A 12,079-nucleotide genomic window follows, 5' to 3' on the forward strand; every position below is an offset into this window, starting at 1 on the left:
AATGGCATTTATAGGAATTTCTGTTAATATTAAGGGTTTGCACGTATTCTGGTCATTTTTGTATTTTACAAACCATTTATTATGAAAAATTAGATTCAATGATTTTCTACAACTTCTTGCCATCTCTCTAGCAATATGGCGACATCATGTTAAAAGGACGATGTTGATTTGACCAGTTCAAATATTTCTTTTTATTAATACTATATATATATATATATATATATATATGACATGCAGAAATCTACGTATTTTATTATCATCATATACATTTAGTTGGCTGTCAATCACATTAGCCTTTGGTCTTTTACTCTAAACACTTCAAATTATATTTGTTATGGGTTCTGTTCCCCATAGTTTAATTCCGAAGGATCAAATTATCATAAGTATTGGTTTGTAGAACAATATCTTGTTATCCAAGGATAACCAATTATATTATCGTCCATTAAAGCAATATATTTGGTTTAAAGACGAAGTTATTTTCATTTGACCAGTAACAGATCGGGCAAAAGCCCCGCTACCATTTTGATTGCACACCAGCTTGTTTATTGACATTTAGCTCAGTTTTGCTTTAACCATTGTGTTAGAGACACGAGAAGTTTTATCCTTGTTGCCCCCAACCCATATCCTGGTATGTATAATATTTAATTTGTATCTTTTATTATTAAATTTGATTATTGTGAAGCAAGAATCTAATGTAGGACTACCATTCTACCACACGTTTCCGCATATATACAATGGCATTTATAGGAATTTCTGTTAATATTAAGTGTTTGCACGTATTCTGGTCATTTTTGTATTTTACAAACGATTTATTATGAAAAATTAGGTTCAACGATTTTCTACAACTTCTTGTCATCTCTCTAGCAATATGGCGACATCATGTTAAAAGGACGATGTTGATTTGACTAGTGCAAATATTTCTTTTTATTAATACTATATATATATATATATATATATATATATATATATATATATATATATATTCAGAAATCTACGTATTTTATTATCATCATATACATTTAGTTGGCTGTCAATCACATTAGCCTTTGGTCCTTTACTCTAAACACTTCAAATTATATTTTTTATGGGTTCTGTTCCGCATAGTTTAATTCCGAAGGATCAAATTACCATAAGTATTGGTCTGTAGAACAATATCTTGTTATCCAAGGATAACCAATTATATTATCGTCCATTAAAGTAATATATTTGGTTTAAAGACGAAGTTATTTTCATTTGACCAGTAACAGATCGGGCAAAAGCCCCGCTACCATTTTGATTGCGCGCCAGCTTGTTTATTGTAAGTTGTTAACGACAGTTTCTATCTTCAGGTGCTAATGCAAATCGTCATTACGAATCTACCATAGAGCACTAACAAAATATCGCAGTATTTATTCAGTAAATATTTCACAGAACCAACTGTATACGACGAAGTGAACTAGGTAATAGTTAACTACGAAACTATTTCTTCGACTTCTCAAATACATCTTCATACGATGCTCTCTGGCTGCTTCATAACGTAGTGGGTATACAACCCTACTCTTAAAGCATATTTTATTTTCCATGAACCTTGCCTATATGTAAAAAATGTGCCCTAAAAGGGTACCCTATGCACTAAATATGAATTTACAAAATGTAGCCAACAATTGCTATTGGTCCATTAAAAAACATTTTAACTTCGATAAGAATTAATTATTGAATAATAAAATAGCATTCGAACTCGGTAGTAGTAAAACGACAGCCAGCAGATGGCGTTGAAACGAATTAATGCCTAGTTCAAATAAATCTATGATATTATTTCTTTTTCAGATATTTTCTTCAACATAACCTTAAGACGAAAGACATTATTCTACACCGTAAACTTAATAGTACCCTGCGTCGGTATCTCGTACTTATCCGTATTGGTATTCTATCTACCCGCAGATTCGGGCGAAAAAATCGCCCTCTGCATAAACATCCTGCTATCGCAGACGATGTTCTTTTTACTAATATCGGAAATCATTCCGTCGACATCCCTGGCATTACCACTGCTCGGCAAATATATATTATTCACCATGGTAATGGTCGGCTTCTCCGTAGTAATAACGATCGTGATATTAAACGTGCATTATCGCAAACCCAGCACCCATAAAATGGCACCGTGGGTTAGAAGCTTCTTTATCAAGTCGGTGCCTAAATTACTGTTGATGAGGGTGCCGAAGGATCTGCTCACCGAGCTCGCAGCGAGAAAGATACCGTCGATGCGTATTCAGGGCAAGACGGTGAGGGATTTGGAGGCGATGTCGCCTAGCAGGTCGTCTACGTCGAGCTCGTCGAGTTCCAGCAGGAACCGAGGAAGAGGATGTAATGGATTGCATTCAACATCAGCCACTAACAGGTAATAATATTGTATTAACAAGTTAATTGAAAAGTCCCCCGGCCTGACACATAGATGGCGCTACTAAAATTAAATCCAAATGTTTTTTAGTTAGCCCTAAATCTCAAAAGATGCGTGTATAACGCTGACAGCTGTCGGATCATTAGTTTGTGAATTATAGCAATTTGAGTGAAGTAACTTTTGTTACTGTGAAAAAAATTGGTTAAAAGGAATTTCGCGTGTTCTTAAAATATTGCTTTTTGAAGGGAAAATACAGTTGAGAGGTTGTTACCGACGAAAACATTTAAAAAAACCACAAAATGGTTTTGAATGAATGAAATAGCAGACCCTCTAAAGATATCAACTGAATGTATACATCATATCATTCACGAATATTTGGGTATGAGAAAATTCTGTGCAAAGTGGGTGCCGAGCGAGCTCACTTTTGACCCAAACCAATCACGAGTTGAAGATTTGGAGCAGTGTTTGAAGATGATCAAGCGTAATAAATCCAACCCAAGAAAAAAGAATGTGCTGCTTCACCAAGACAATGCACCGTGTCAAAAATCCATGAATTGGGCTTCGAATTGCTTCCTCATTCACCGTATTCTCCAGATCTAGCCACCAGCGATTATTTCCTCTTTCTCAGACCTTAAAAGAATGCCGTGAAGAAATTTTCGTCGAATGACGAAACTGACGCCTATTTTGAAGCAAAGGACAAATCGTACTACAAAAATGATATCGAAAAGTTGGAGGGTCGCTATAATCAGTGTATCACCCTTGAAGGGAATTATGTTGAATAAAAAAAAACTAATTTTGCCAAAAAATGTGTTTTACTATGGTAGGCCGGGGACTTTTCAATTGACCTGTTACATATTCCTTTAAATCCATTTTTATCCGAATTCTATGATATTCTGAAATATTTCAAATTTCTTAAATATATATTATTCCTACAAAAAATAAAAATTTTCACTTTTTTTCTAATTTAAGTATTCATGTTTTCGACGTTTTTTCTCTCTTCTGAAGTATTTATCTGTTACATTCATTCCAGATTCGCATGAGCCACTCTATCATGTTTCTTGATTTGTTTTATGTCCTCCATGCGCTGTAGGTATCCCCACCATCTGAATTGTCTCCTTTCTACATATTCTTACAATGATTCAATACTAAGATCTTAGTGTTGGTTGATATTTTACTAAATTTAGCATCAATTTCTAGCTCTTAGCTTTCACTACTTTCGATATTTATACCCAGATACTTAAATGCATTTACTTATTCTATTCTTACACCCTCAATTTGGGTATTTATTAGTTCTGACTATCTCTGTATCATAGCTATCGTGTTGATTTTATTAATTATCATTCCATTTCCCTTAGTATCATGTTGCATCTGCTTAACATTTTCAGTACCTGTTATGGTCTATCAGCCCATTTAATACTTGCCTGTTAGTTCGTGCACTGATATTATAAGTGGGATTGGGCTTAAACTTTAGCCTTGTCTTAGTAGTGCTTAGATTTTGAAGGTTTTTGATTTCATATTATTTGCAATGACGGCATTGGTATTTATCTTGTACATTTCTTGCATTATTCTTGCAGCTTAATTACTTATACCTCTTTGTTATAATGTAAGCCATAGTCTTTCTTGTCTTACCCTACCAAATGCCTTTTCCATATCAATAAAAGCTCAAAAATCAATAAGACCTGTTGTTCTTTTGAGGTTGATTTTCTATTATTCTAAAACTAAACTATTTTTCTGTTATACTAAACTATTTCTCTTATACTAAATATATGGCCTTGGACAGCGCTGTACCATTCTGTTAACAACTTATCTGCTACTGATTTTAGGATATTTTCTATAATATGCTCGTATATATTCATATATGTATATATACATAATGGTGATCCCTCTCTAATTGTTACAGTCCCCTATATATAAATTTTTATATAAGTATATAAATTTTCTTTTGTTTTCCTTATTGTTTTTTTTTTTCTCAGTTTCACATTCAATATTTAAAAATCATTTTTAAAAAACCTGAACACGCTTTGCTCTCAGTGAATAAAGATATTTTATATATATTCAGCATGAAAATATATCATTCAATTAAAGTTCTAGCAACAACACTGCTAGGTCAAATTACTTTCCCAAATTTGAAATTTAAAATAGCATTTCAACATAAGGGATACATGACATTATGGCAAAATGATCAATTTCAACAAATAATTTTTGTTTCTTATCCAACAATTAATTTATTTTTGTATATTGCTCTAATTTAGACTACATTTAGATATTATAAGCGGGATTGGGCTTAAACTTTAGCCTTGTCTTAGTAGAGCTTAGATTTTGAAGGTTTTTGATTTCATATTGTTTGCAATGACGGCATTGGTATTTATCTTGTACATTTCTTGCATTATTTTGCAACTTAATTACTTATACCTCTTTGTTATAATGTAAGCCATAGTCTTTCTTATCATACATCTTTTCCATATAAATAAAAGCTCAAAAATCAATAATACCTGTTGTTCTTTTGAGGTTAAACTTTCTCCACTATTTCTCTTATACTAAATATATTGCCTTGCGCAGCGCTGTACCATTTTGTTAACAACTTATCTGCTACTGATTTTAGGATATTTTCTATAACATGCTGGTATATATTCATATATGTATATATACATAATGGTGATCCCTCTCTAATTGTTACAGTCCCCTATATATAAATTTTTATTTATGAGGACAATAAGTACTATTAGCCAATCCTGTAGAATATGTTCCTCTTTTATTTTCCTTATTCTTGTTTTTTTTTCTCTGTATCACATTCAATATTTAAAAATCATTTTGGAAATATTCCCTTCACCATATTGTCAACAACTAGACCTGAACACGCTTTGCTCTCAGTGAATAAATGTATTTTAAATATATTCAGCATGAAAATATATTATTCAATTAAAGTTCTAGCAACAACATTGTTAGGTCAAATTACTTTCCCTAATTTGAAATTTAAAATAGCATTTCAATATAAGGGGTACATGACATTATGGCAAAATGATCAATTTCAACAAATAATTTTTGTTTCTTATCCAACAATTAATTTATTTTTGTATATTGCTGTAATTTAAACTATTCTGTAATACCCTTTGTCCATATTTATATTTCGTAAGAGCAATAACACCCTTATTTCCTCTCCTTAGAGTTCGGTTTTTTCGTTATTGATGCTGTAAACCCGTTAAATCCTTTTTGTATCTAGCTGATTTTGTACATATATTAACAATTTTTTTTTATTTAAATAATAAATATTTACACCATCATTAAATGCGATGTCATATGTTTTATACACCATATTGTCAAGACAAAGAAATTTAATTAAAAATTTTTAAGAACATTAATTTATTATTGAGATTTAAAATACTGTATGTTATTGAATAAAATATGTGATAGAATTATTATTTTAGTACTGTTAACAAGTTTGTAAATCACACGCTTTGTTCCACAATTGAGACTGTTGTAACTGTTTGAAATCTCCACCGATAATGATAATCCGAAGCAAAACTTCTTTTTTAATATTGAAGAAATAGGTCAGAGATAAAAAAAACGCCTCTCATTGTTACTCGGTTTCAACTAGTAATAATCAATGTCCTTCTTTATTTAATTAGTATATCCAACGATTTTATACCTACTGTTAATGAGTCATCTTTTAGTGATTTAAACAATCTTAAATATGTTTTCTTCATTGTGTGAGTTTCTCGATTAATTTATAATAATAATTAAATAATTATTCTTCCTGGTTTTTCAAACCACCTGTCAATTGTTTTTCGTCTTGAAGGTGAAAATCGCCAAAATCTCAACTGAAATACGATGATTTTTGGAAATTCTTTTTAAATATCAAAATAGTGAAATAAAAGTCTCTAGAAAATCAATTATCTGACGAAACACATCAAATATTCACAATTTATATAATACATTCATATTGGTCAAGTATTGGTCTTGGAATTGACCGAAAGGACAATCCAGTTTTTAAAAAGATGAAAAAATTAAATGTTTATTTGATTTATTGAATACTGAGTGCTACTAAGTAGTATAGATACTAGTATATTTCACATAATTTGTTTAATTTTTCATCGAGTTCTTTCTTCTTACACTTCTGTCTTTGCATGCTCCATTCTCCACACTACCATCCCCCACACATTTCTAATCTTTCCAACTTATCATTTTTTCGTTGTTCCTTCTCTGTTAGCTTGATGAATTGTTTTTTGAATATATCTCTCCTATTCTTCTTCTGTGTCTCTCCAGCCCATTTGTATCCATGTTCCAAGTCCCATCCCCATTGCCTATATTGACAGTTTTGCCTTTCTGTCACTCTTCCTAATTCTTTCTTTAAATTTAACTAATTCACTTCCTTGCCAAACTCTATAAGGCAAATCCTATCTTCCAATTTTCTGGCTCTTTTTATCGGCACTTCTCTAAGTTGAATGAATGAATGAACCCATGTTACGTTAAATGAATGCATTCGTCCTCATTTTCTGCCGTCACAGCAAATCCTTCAATAACTACATTGCATCTCCATCTATATAATCAATCATATTCCTCATTTGTTTCATTTCCATCATAATTTCCCCATTTTTACCACTCAGTCTCTCATATTTCTTTCTGATCTTCTCCAATCGTTCCCTATATTATTCCTGTCCTTCCCATATTTTCCTTAAGCCGTGTTGAAAGAATTTATAGTATTAATGATCGTGTCCAACTTTTCTTCTATTCCTTTCTCCATATGTGGACTTCTTTTAGTACTCGCCCTCCTTCCAAAGCCTCTCTCTCTTCTTCGGCATTTGGTTTTCTTCTTTTTCCTTCGTCTATGGTTTATTCTCCTTCTTCGCTGTTAGTTTTGCGGTTTCATGGCATTTTCTCCTGTTCGGGAATTATAGGTCAGTCCAGTGACTAATTGTTTCGGCGTCAGATAACCTCTTTAACTATATTCTCATACCATACTTCTGTCATCTATTTTTACTCAACAACTCACTTTGAGAATTTGTTTTCCACGGCTACTCTTGTTTTGAAGGGTTTATAGTATGAGGAAAATCAACCTGCTACGTTGCCACTCACACAAAAAGAAATTAATATTTTTTTATATTTCAGGCTTCGTGGATTTGCTGGAGCTTTAGGTGGACGGTCTGGATACAACGGTTTACCGTCAGTATTTTCCGGATTGGACGAGAGCGATTCCGGAACAAGAAAGAAATATCCATTCGAGCTGGAGAAAGCCATACATAACGTCATGTTCATCCAGCATCACATTATGAGACAGGATCAGTTCAATGCGGTAACACAACCCTTAAAATTAATTTAATTCAGGACTAATCGTTTGTTCCTATGTTTCATGTTAGGAAGATCAAGACTGGGGATTTGTTGCCATGGTTCTCGACCGATTATTCTTGTGGATATTTATCATAACGTCACTGGTTGGTACTGTATCAATTTTGTGCGAGGCGCCATCTCTTTACGACGACACGAAACCCATCGACATGGAATTGTCGTCGGTGGCCCAGCAGCAATTTTTGCCGGATTTAGAATTTTAATTGTTTACACTTGTTATGACAGAAACATTATCCAGATAAAAACAGACAATCCTGTAACTTACACGTAGTTACAACAAAGAATTTATTGAAAAAATCTTTAAAATATTTAAAAAACCGTTATTAATTATTATAAAAATGGTCTTAATTACATTTAATGAAGACAGGGATGCACAAACTGGTAGGGTGGTTATTTGGAATGATAGAATTTAAATAAAACTATTTTCCTTATTAATTTATCTATTAAAATTAGTGTGCAGTATCTTTTCTGATTTTAGATACTAACAATAAAGTATAACTAAGATATTTTCCACTGAATCGCTTAGCGTTCAGACATTAGTAAGATCAGATATTTATTTATTACATTGTTACTAGTGGTTGTCGACTAACCTACAATTTTTCTTTAAAACAACATAAATCTAGACATATATTTAGGAAGACCCATTGGCCTTATCTTAGTCTCTGGAGTAATGATGATTATGTGTTAATACTGCTGTTTTTCTATTAAATGCATATCTCTACACTATACTAGACAAGATCAAATAATTTGATTATTTGAGTTTTTGTCCTGTTCTGGTGTTATCCAAGAGTTGTAATAATTCCATATTGACATGAGAATGTACTTTTTCCTAGTGATTCTCTTGATTTCCTGAGTGACAGTCGGTATCTGAAGGTCTCGATGTAAATAATCGGTCCTGTAGTATCTAGGCGCACCTACACCTCATTTGTTTCATTTCCATCATAATTTCCCTATTTTTACCACTCAGTCTCTCATATTTCTTTCTGATCTTCTCCAATCGTTCCCTATATTATTCCTGTCCTTCCCATATTTTCCATAAGCCGTGTTGAAAGAATTGATAGTATTAATGATCGTGTCCAACTTTTCTTCTATTCCTTTCTCCATATTTGGACTTCTTTTAGTACTCGCCCTCCTTCCAAAGCCTCTCTCTCCTATTCGGCATTTGGTTTTCTTCTTTTTCCTTCGTCTATGGTTTATTCTCCTTCTTCGCTGTTAGTTTTGCAGTTTCATGGCATTTTCTCCTGTTCGGGAATTATAGGTCAGTCCAGCGACTAATTGTTTCTGCGTCAGATAACCTCTTTAACTATATTCTCATACCATACTTCTGTCATCTATTTTTACTCAACAACTCACTTTGAGAATTTGTTTTCCACGGCTACTCTTGTTTTGAAGGGTTTATAGTATGAGGAAAATCAAGTCAACCTGCTACGTTGCCACTCACACAAAAACAAATTAATATTTTTTTATATTTCAGGCTTATCTGAGTCTCTGGAGTAATGATGATTATGTGTTAATATTGCTGTTTTTCTATTAAATGCATATCTCTACACTATACTAGACAAGATTAAATAATTTGATTATTTGAGTTTCTGTCCTGTTCTGGTGTTATCCAAGAGTTGTAATAATTCCATATTAACATGAGAATGTACTTTTTCCTAGTGATTCTCTTGATTTCCTGAGTGACAGTCGGTATCTGAAGGTCTCCATGTCAATAATCGGTCATGTAATATCTAGGCGTACCTACAATACTTCTCAGGAGTTTTTTCTGGAAAATTTCTATTGTATTTATATAAATTTTCGCGGAGCATCCCCATAATCTAATTCCGTATGTCCATATAGGTTTTAGTACTTGCTCATATAATAACAATTTACTATGTTCTGATAATTACGATTTTTTTTCTAATTAACCAATATATTTTACTATATTTGAACTCCAATTCTTTTCTATTTTGATATTTTCCTTCCAGCGTTTTACGTAAATCTTCATTCCGACATACTTAATTTTTATTTTTACGTTTGGATGCAACTATTTATATTGTTACATGCCTGTCGTAATTTTTATATGGCTTCTTTTCTATTACCTTCAACAGCAAGAATGGCAGTATATACAGCAATTGTAGCCATCCTGATATTTTCCCTTTGTATACCACACGTATAGAGTAGGTAAATAATTGGTCTCAATACACTTTTTTACCTTTTGCTACATCTGCTTAATTCCTTTTATTGTAAAGTAGGTTCTCTTGTTTGACTCTAAACATGCTGGCTGTAATGTCAGATTTTAGTAGCTGAGATAGAATACAGAGACGTGCTTTTAAGATAGTATTTATGGAATCACCACCTTCAACTTTACACCAATCCAAAAGCTCTTTAGAGATTCACCTTGCACAATTTTATGTAATTTCAATATTTTTCTGATTATTTCATGCAGCAGGGTTTGCAATCGCTATAAACAGTTTCCTCATATTTTTGAATGAATCAGTTAAAAATCCTCCGCCTGTGAGGACTTTAGTACACTTAATTCCCAAACATATCTCGTATAAAGGATAAAAGTAAGAACAACGTTGACAAAGTAAACATTAAAATAAAAATAAAAGAATATGATATAAATATGATGCAGGGCCGAAATTTTTGAGTGAGCATCGACTTTTTTGGGTAAGTCAAATTTTCTCCAAATGGATGATAACTTCATGCTATTAGAAGTTGTAAAAGACAGGCCCAGCTTCCTTGCATTCATAGGTTCCTCATTTCGTTCTCCAGATGCTATATTATATAATTATATACAAAGCAACCGTAACTCACTTTGGTCCTGATTATTGATGACTAATTCTGAGATATATATGTTAGATGAACCTCCTGCATAATTGTCAGGTCCTATGATTTATTTTTCAGGATGCAATGGTACGTGGCGTACTTTCTGAGGTTTGATTTCAATCCAAATTGAGCTACTACAATTATTTACATGAACGATTAAACACTTAATTATAAAAATTAATTTTTGGAATTTTTAGAAGCCTATAAGATAAAAAATCATAAGAAAATAATCTTCGTCGCCTGTCAAACGACAGCTAACCACTTCAAAAATTCTGTCACTCTAAATAATACCCTATACTTTTAAAAGTAATTGCAACATCACGTGATATACACGAACATATACACATCACGTACCGCAAATAATGGAATGGAAGAAACAACTAGTGTTTAAAAAATATTAAATAATTAAAACAATTAATGTAAATATTTAAGTTTCGCATCAATTAAGATAACACATTTATATAAATATTACTTAGTATTCATAACTATTATTGAGGATACTAATTGCAGTTACAGATATAAACGTATTAAATAATGAAATTTTAAAAATCTAATAATAATTATCTGATGAATGATATCAATTAACCCTATCGTTAAGAACAAAATTAATGCAAGGACAGTTTGTCAAATAAGTTTGTTAAATAAAATTTTGTATAGTTACGTAAACAAATTGTTTTATTTTCTTTAAATAATGGTGGCAAAACTTTACTCAGTTATGTTAAGTTCACAAATAATATATGATTCCATGTATTCTGATCATTTTTTAATTGTAAGAGACCTTTACCCAGATAAATTGGTACAACATATATTAATCAACATATCTTTCCTCATTTTCTACCACTTTTTCGCATATTTCTGGAAACATGGTCCAAATAATGATGATGGTTTAGGGGAGATCCAATTCCAGGTTCCCCTGGCACCCGCTTTATTTAACATTATCCTTTAAGAGAGGTTGAAAGTCAGCCCCCAGAAAATACAGACCACAAAAAACGTTTTGCTCTGTCCTCTTCGACCGAAACTTTAGGTGAAATTCCTAGGAAGTAGAAGGTCAAGCTAACAGGTCAATTGAAAAGTCCCCGGCTTACCTACGCTTTGGTACGGGTTCATCGTGTGCACTTGGAGCACTTCGGAGTGAAAAGATGGAGCCATGTTTCATCCATTGTCACATATCGACAACTCGGGTCTATTACGCTTGGTCATCTTCAAACACTGCTCCGAGTCAACTCGTTGTTTTGGGTCAAAAGTGACCTCGCGCGGCACCCACTTTCACAGAGCTTTCTCATACCCAAATATTCTTGAATGATATGATGTCCACGTTCAGTTGATATCTTTAGAGTATCTGCTATTTCATTCAATTTCAATTTACGGCCATTCAAAATCATTTTGTGGATTTTTTTAATGTTTTCGTCGGTAACAACCTCTTTTGGGCATTCACTACATTCACTGTCTTTGGTGCTCATTCCACCACGTCTAAACTTAGCATACCAATCCTTGATGGTTGATTTTTTTGGAGCAGTGTCTGAAAACTCGGCACCAAGCCAAGTTTTTGCT

General features: G+C 32.6%; 1 protein-coding gene across 2 annotated transcripts in view; it reads left to right on the top strand.

Annotated features, from left to right (window-relative positions):
• nAChRalpha2 (nicotinic Acetylcholine Receptor alpha2) overlaps positions 1-11,188 on the top strand; it is a 152,084-nt gene extending 140,896 nt beyond the window's left edge. For both annotated transcript variants that reach the window (XM_076394694.1, XM_076394695.1), the window contains 4 exons: positions 1,807-2,374; positions 7,481-7,664; positions 7,729-8,625; positions 9,452-11,188. In XM_076394694.1, the coding sequence (XP_076250809.1) occupies positions 1,807-2,374; positions 7,481-7,664; positions 7,729-7,920 (944 nt within the window). In that variant the 3' untranslated portion in view covers positions 7,921-8,625; positions 9,452-11,188. The remainder of the gene's footprint in view (positions 1-1,806; positions 2,375-7,480; positions 7,665-7,728; positions 8,626-9,451) is intronic.
• The last annotated feature ends 891 nt before the right edge of the window (positions 11,189-12,079 follow it).

The sequence above is a fragment of the Rhynchophorus ferrugineus genome, unplaced genomic scaffold (genome assembly GCF_030347505.1).
Source record: "Rhynchophorus ferrugineus isolate W39M unplaced genomic scaffold, kcgeb_rfMv2 rfM2, whole genome shotgun sequence".
Lineage (NCBI taxonomy): Eukaryota > Metazoa > Arthropoda > Insecta > Coleoptera > Curculionidae > Rhynchophorus > Rhynchophorus ferrugineus.